This window comes from Mauremys reevesii, linkage group 17 (genome assembly GCF_016161935.1).
Source record: "Mauremys reevesii isolate NIE-2019 linkage group 17, ASM1616193v1, whole genome shotgun sequence".
NCBI lineage: Eukaryota > Metazoa > Chordata > Testudines > Geoemydidae > Mauremys > Mauremys reevesii.
The window spans coordinates 21,180,226-21,187,174 of NC_052639.1; the positions used below are offsets into that span (position 1 = coordinate 21,180,226).

The 6,949-nt window shown below is 63.1% G+C and overlaps 1 protein-coding gene across 1 annotated transcript; it reads left to right on the plus strand.

Annotated features, from left to right (window-relative positions):
- The first annotated feature begins 452 nt into the window (after positions 1 to 452).
- LOC120384976 (anoctamin-7-like) lies at positions 453 to 6,264 on the plus strand. Its single transcript, XM_039504071.1, has 5 exons — positions 453 to 548; positions 1,755 to 1,788; positions 2,698 to 2,858; positions 4,986 to 5,093; positions 5,843 to 6,264. The coding sequence occupies exons 1-5, from the start codon at positions 453 to 455 to the stop codon at positions 5,903 to 5,905; spliced, it is 462 nt and encodes a 153-aa protein (XP_039360005.1). The 3' UTR covers positions 5,906 to 6,264.
- Positions 6,265 to 6,949: the final 685 nt, after the last annotated feature.

Consider the following 6,949-nt stretch of genomic DNA (forward strand, 5'->3'; position numbering starts at 1 on the left):
ACCTCATCAGGTTTCTTTATCTAGGTCCCTCTGTATCCTATCCCTACCCTCCACTGTATCTACCACTCCTCCAAGTTTAGTGTCATCAGCAAACTTGCTGAGAGTGCAGTCCATGCCATCCTCCAGATCGTTAATGAAGATATTGAACAAAACCGGCCCCAGCACCGACTCTTGGGGCACTCCACTTGAAACGGGCTGCCAACTAGACATGGAGCCGTTGATCACTACCTGTTGAGCCTGACGATCTAGCCAGATTTCTATCCACCTTATAGTCAATCATCCAGCCCACAGTTCTTTAACTTGCTGGCAAGAATACTGTGGGAGACCATATCAAAAGTTTTGCTAGAGTCAAGGAATAACACATCCACTGCTTTCCCCTCACCCACAGACCCAGTTATCTCCTCATAGAAGGCAATTAGGTTAGTCAGGCATGACTTGCCCTTGGTGAATCCATGGCGCCGCCGCCCTTGGTGGTGCTGAGTTCTGGGGCTGGGGTGGGGTCCGTCCGTTTCACAAGCTGCGGCTCTTCCCACGTCCCCGAGCTCATGGTAGAATCCCGGCAGGAGTTTGGGGCAGAGGGAGCTGCCCAAACCCCGTAATCCAACCCTCCCCTTCCCCTGCCTCATTCCAGATGCTGAGTCCCAGCCCTGCCGCTGCCCTGGGGCAGGTGGGTTTCTAGTCCCAGTTGGGCCCCTCTCCCTAGGCCAGCGGTTCTCAGCCCCATCAGCACACCGGGCCGCCGGGTAGTGTCTGCACTGGGTGGCTGCAGCCCACAATGGCTAAGAGGTTGAGAACCGCGGCTCTGGGCCGAGTCTGTGGCTGCTCTGGGCCAGGCCTCTGCAAAGCTCACGCGGTCCGTTACTGGGGCCATTTCAGCCACTGTCCTGGCTGGACGGGAGCAGCGGGAGCTGGAGGAGGAGGGAACTGGGGGGGTCCTTGCAGCTCAGGGGCTGCCCGGTTAGAGCCCAGCCCTGGGCGGGAATCCCCGGCAGAGCCTGGTTCCTCGCTCGTTCCGTGTGCTGGTTTCCCCTGGAGCTAATGGAGTCGGCGTCCCTGCGGTGGAGGGTGGGGACTCCGAACAGACCCAGAGCCGTAAGCGAGGCGAAGGTTTGGCCTTCAGGATAGCTGGTGCCCTGTAGTGCATCTGCGGAACCGTGGCCGGGGGGAGTCTGGGGCTGGGATAGCCGGGGGCTGCGGGTCAGGATTGAGGGACACCAGCAGGGCTGGGGGAGCCCAGGGCTGGGATAGCGGGGGGCTGGAAGTCGGGACTGAGGGGCACCGGCAGTGCTCTGTGAGGAGGGAGGGATGAGCCCAGGGCTGGGATAGTGGAGGGCTGCGGGTCGGGACTGAGGGGTACCAGCAGGGCTGTGGGGGGCGGGGGTGAGCCCAGGGCTGGGATAGCAGGGGCTGTGGGTCAGGATTGAGGGGCACTGGCAGTGCTGGGGGGGGGAGCCCAGGGATGGGATAGCAGGGGGCTGCGGGTCGGGACTGAGGGGCACCGGCAGGGCCGTGGGGTGAAGCAGCCCATCTGGCTCTAGGTTCTCCTCTCGGTTTCCTGGGCACTGAAACATTCCCCTGCTCCCCCCCACCGACCCAACGAATCCGAGCTGGGGCGCGGGGGCGAGGCTGGCCCGGGGCGCGGAGCTGCAGTTCTCCCCTGCCCCCGTCTCGTTTGTTTCCCGGCTGCAGGATGAAGAGGACGAGGACGATCCCATCTACGTGCATGGTGACGAAGGCTACAGCCCCAACCTCAGGGCAACTACTTCCGAGATGGGCAAACCAAGATCGGTGGCGCCCCTTGCCCTGCCCTGCCCCTCGGCAGCTCCCGGGCCTCTGTCTGGGAGGAGCTGGGAGCGGGTGGCTGCGTGGTACGTCCTCTCTGGCTGTGTGAGCTGGGCCCGGTGCAGTCTGGGGGCGACCCTAAGCCACCCTACGTCACTGCCCTCTGCAGTCTGCCGTCGAGCAGCCTTGGCGCGCCTTTGCATTGTGCCAACTGCCAACGGGCCTCCCGGGCTGTGCCGGGGGCTGGGCACAGAGATGCTCGTTGCCTCAGACAGAGGCACGAAGAGCAAGTGACTCTCCCAAGGACACCCAGGGGGTCACTAGCAGAGCCAAGAAGTGACCCTCCATCTCCTGCGTCCCAGCCCCATGACCCTCCTTGCTCTGCGAACATGTGCTCCCTAAATCTCTTTTCCTCGGCATCATCATGTGGCAGAGAGTTCCACTGGCTAACGTACATTGTCCAGAGCAGTAATGAAATGATCCAAAGCCCCTTGCTTGGCCACGTTAACGAGGCTCCCTCCCTCCCCAGGGCCCTGCTCACCCCTGTGGGCTGCGGCTGCAGGGGCTTCCCGTTCGCCTGCGGGCGTCCCGCTGCAGAGCCCGAGGCCACGCCCGCTGCAGTGCCCGGGGAATCTCCGCTGAGGCTAGCGGTGAGGCGCCCCAGCTGGTGGGCTGCATGTGCCAGAGTGGGGCTGATGTTCCCTCCAGCAGGGGGCGGTGGTGGCGAGTGTGGCCCCCCCCCCCACTCTAGGGCCCTAGGGCTGCTGTCTCCCCGCCCCCGCGCCCATCCTGTGCGTGGTCTGGGTGTTTTATGATCACGGTGAGTTTCGCTGCTGCTCCCCGGCCCTGCGGGAGGCTCCCAGCCCCTGGCCGCTGCAAGGCCGGACCGCAGCCCCCTCCCCTTCGCCCCCGCAGACTTCGTGCTGGTGTGGGAGGAGAAGGTGCGGCCCCCGAAGAAGAGGAGGGGGAAGCTGGCGGCTCACGAGGCCAGAGGCGACCGGCCACGCGGGCACCACGAGCACTGGAGGAGGAAGTTCCTCAACAACCTGAGAAATGCCGGGCTGCTGATGGAGAAGGTGAGAGGAGAGACTTATACCGTGGGCGCCGGTATGTGCCGCCCTCCGCCGGTCCCGGCCGCATCCCTCCTGGGCCCGGGCCCCTGCTGTGTCCCTCCCCGCCCCAGGTCCCTTCCATGTCCCTCCCCACCCCTAGGTCCCTGCGCGTCGGGTTGCCAACTTTCTAATCACACAAAACCCAGCATCCCGCCCCTCCTCCGAGGCCCCACCCATGCCCCGCCCCTACTCACTTCATCCCCCCCCTCCATCGCTTGCTCTCTCCCACCCTCATTCACTTTAACTGGGCTGGGGATTAGGGTACGGGGGGGGGGGTTGGGGATGCAGGCTCTGGGGTGGGTCTGGGGATGAGGAGTTTGGGGTGCAGGAGGGGGCTCTGGGCTGGGGCAGGGGGTAGAGGTGAGGGCTGTGGGAGGGAGTTTGGGTGCAAGAGGGGGCTGCGGGGTTCATCGTGGTTCCCAGCCAATGGGAGCTGCAGAGCCGGCATTAGGGTCAGGGGCAGCGCATGGAGCCTCCCTGGCCGCCCATGTGCCTAGGAGCTGCAGGGACCTGGGGGCCGTGTGAATTCTGGGCAGGCAGGGAGCCTGCCTTAGCCCCGGGCCCCGGTTGTGCCGCCGACCGGAGTCACCAGGGTCCCTTTGTGACGGGGCGTTTCGCCTGGCAACCCAAGGTCCCTGCCATGTCCCTCCACCTCCAGGCCCCAGGCCCCCTGTGACGATGCGGTTCTGGCGGGACCCAACTGCGAGTGCCAATTCAGGACCAATTGCTCAAACAGGGCAGTCACAGCCCATGGCTGGGGGTTTCCACCTCTAAGGCAAACCAAACCAGCCAGACAGAGAGGACTTCGGTCTCACCCCACTGGCTAACCACAAGTCACACAAGGAATTTCCTTAGACACTCCAGTCTCCCAGTATCACCACCAGTGCCACTCGTCCTGGGGATGAATGGTTATGAAAACCAACACCCCAATAAAAGAAAATGGTTCCCTCGATCCCAAAGGACCAAGCCCCAGACCCAGGTCAATATACACATCAGATCTTACCCACAAATCACGCTGTTGCCAATCCTTTAGAATCTAAAATCTAAGGGTTTATTCATAAAGGGAACAAGGTAGAGCTGAGAGCTAGAACTGGTTACATGGAATCAATCACATACAGTGATGGCAAAGTTCTTGGTTCAGGCTTGTAGCAGTGATGGAATAAACTGCAGGTTTAAATCAAGTCTCTGGAACATCCCCCGCTGGGATGGGCCATCAGTCCCTTGTGCAGAGCTTCAGTTTGTAGCAAAGTCCCTCCAGAGGTAAGAAGCAGGATTGAAGACCAGATGGAGATGAGGCATCAGCCTTTTAGAGGCTTTACAGCAAAATGGAGTCTGGAGTCACCTGGGCAAGTCCCTGCACTTTGCTGAGTCACAAGGCGTGTCTGCCTCCTCTCCATGGGTCAGTTGTGTAGCTGATGGTCCTTAATGGGCCCTCAAGCAGGCTAGGCAGGGCTAACACCACCAGAAACACAGCACAAATTTGAAATACAGACAGTACAGAGCCAATACTCATAACTTCAACTACAAAATGACACATGCACCCAGACACCATAATCATAACCAGCCACCCATAGCCTGGTCTTAGACACCTTATATGATCCTTTACATAAGATTTGGTGCCACTACAGGACCTTGGTTGCAACCATGTTCTATATGGTCCCAGATCATATCAGTAACGTCACACCCCGCCATGGCCCTCCCCTCTCCAGGCCTGATCCCCCAGCGTCACCCCTCCGAGCCCCAGCCCCACCCCATCCCTCTCCCACTGGGTCCAGGCCCCTGCTGCATCCCCCTCCCAAGCCCTGGCCCTGTCCCCCCTTCCCAAGGCCCTGGCCCCCCACCACATCCCTCCCGGCTCCAGCCAGGCCTGGCTGTGGCTGATTGGGGTGACGGTGCATTGGGAGACTCTCGAGGCCTTGCTGGCCCCAGGATGCAGCAGTCGGAGAGAAGGCGGCTGTCCCCTGCCTGACCCCAGGGCCGTGTGTCCCATCCCTGCCCTACAGACCCTGGCCTGGAGCCCCTGGACGCAGGCACATGGCAGCTCTGCCCCCCTGGGGGCTCCGTGTTCAGCCCCCTCCTGCTTCCCCGCAGGAGGAGATGCTGAGCGAGCGGAAAACCATCCACTACCTGAAGCTGAGCGCCCCGTGGGACGTGCTGGTGTTCTACGCCGAGGAGCTGTGCCTGCGAGCGCCCCTGCAGGTCAGTGCACCCGGGGGGGGGGCGGCTCTCCCACCAGCCCCCCCATTGCCCTCTGCTAGCCCAGTCCTGGGCTCCCCCCCGCATCTCTGCCAGCTCCCCTCAACCCCGACCCGCAGCCCCCTCCTACCCCAGCCCTGGGCTCCCCACCCAGCTCTGCCAGCGCCCCTCAACCCCGACCCGCAGCCCCCTCCTACCCCAGCCCTGGGCTCCCCAGCTCTGCCAGCGCCCCGACCCGCAGCCCCTGCTAGCCCAGCCTGGGCTCCCCATCTCTGCCAGCGCCCCTCAACCCCGACCCGCAGCACCCTCCTACCCCAGCCCTGGGCTCCCCCCCCCAGCTCTGCCAGCGCCCCACAACCCCGCAGCCCCCTCCTACCCCAGCCCTGGGCTCCCACCCAGCTCTGCCAGCTCCCTCAACCCCGACCCGCAACCCCTCCTACCCCAGCCTGGGCGCCCCAGCTCTGCCAGCTCCTCAACCCCGACCCGCAGCCCCCTGCTAGCCCAACCCTGGGCTCCCCCACCCAGCTCTGCCAGCGCCCCTCAACCCCGACCCGCAGCCCCCACCTACCCCAGCCCTGGGCTCCCCACCCAGCTCTACCAGCGCCCCTCAACCCCGACCTGCAGCCCCCACCCATGCTGGCTAGCTGGGCAGAGCCAACCACAGTGGATGGATGGTCGTGGGAACCACCTCCTCCTCCTGGAAGTCCATGCAGTCCCAGTGATGAGCCAGCGTGGCGCTTTTCCTCTTCCAGTACTCCAGGAAGGTCACGGCCCAGAAGGACATGAAGACGCTGAAGAAAACCGTCCCGGGGTGATCAAACAGGTACCCGACCTGCAGGGGCACAGAACAGAGGGGCCACACGGCCTCTTCACCAGACGCAGAAGCCCGTTCCCCCTGCACATGCATTGCCATCTTCACCGCCTCCATCTCACACCTCTAGCCTTGCTCCCTACAGCGCCTCCTGCTGGCGCGGGGGTAGCTGGACGCTCTCCTTGAACTGCTGCCCCTACGCCTTACCCACCTGGAGTTGGGACAGGCTGGCGCTAGCTCCTGGGGCTGGCACCACTGTGCCATTTCCTACGGCGCCTCCTGCTGGGAGATGCTGGGACTGGAGTAGCCAGGGGCTCCCCGGCAGTCAGAGCTCCCGCCCCCTCCCCTCAGCACAGCTCTGAGCAGGGGAGCTCAAGGCATGGCTTTGTGGGCGTCTGTGCAGGAAAACCCCAGAGGTGGGGATTTCTCACTGCATCGAGCCGGGCCCCTTGGGCAGCAGGGTTGGCTCTGCCCAGCTAGCCAGCATGGGTGCAGGCGTGCGTGTCGGGGATCCTTCCCTCTCCTCCCCGAGGCCAGAGGGGGGCTGTGGCTGGATACACACCTCCCCCTGCAGGGAACGAGGCCGCCTGCCCCAAAGCACAGACACAGACCAGAGGAGTTTAAGGAGACTCTCTCTTCAGGTCTCCAGCCACTAACTGGTGCCAGTCCTGGACATGTGAGCAGAGCCGAGTGCAGCGATGCACCGACTCCCCCAGCGATGGCACTGGGTTGGCAGGTGGCACCATTCATGGCACCTGAACCTGTATTCCCCTCAATAGCCCACCAAGGGCCCCCACCCTTCTCCTCCTCAGCTGTCCCCTCTCTTGGGTGGAAACCCGCATCTCTCTCCCTGCTGCCCGGGCTATTTCCAGGCTGTGCAGCCCCCTGCTTACACTGTGCCATTGCCCAGAAAAGCAGGCTGGTGGGTGGCCAGCGTTGGCACTTTGCTTTCTCTCCAGAGGCTGCAAACGGTGCCTTGCCGGCAGTTATACGGCGCCACCCCGCTCTCCCTCAGCAAATCACCACATATCAAAGCCCCTCCTTGTGT

Excerpts from the sequence above, each read along its gene's own strand:
- LOC120384976 (XM_039504071.1), top strand. The coding sequence starts at position 453 with ATGGCGCCGCCGCCCTTGGTGGTGCTGAGTTCTGGGGCTGGGGTGGGG. Across the intron at positions 2,859-4,985 it reads CCGGGCTGCTGATGGAGAAG|GAGGAGATGCTGAGCGAGCG; the intron begins GTGAGAGGAGAG and ends GCTTCCCCGCAG. Across the intron at positions 5,094-5,842 it reads GCCTGCGAGCGCCCCTGCAG|TACTCCAGGAAGGTCACGGC; the intron begins GTCAGTGCACCC and ends TTCCTCTTCCAG.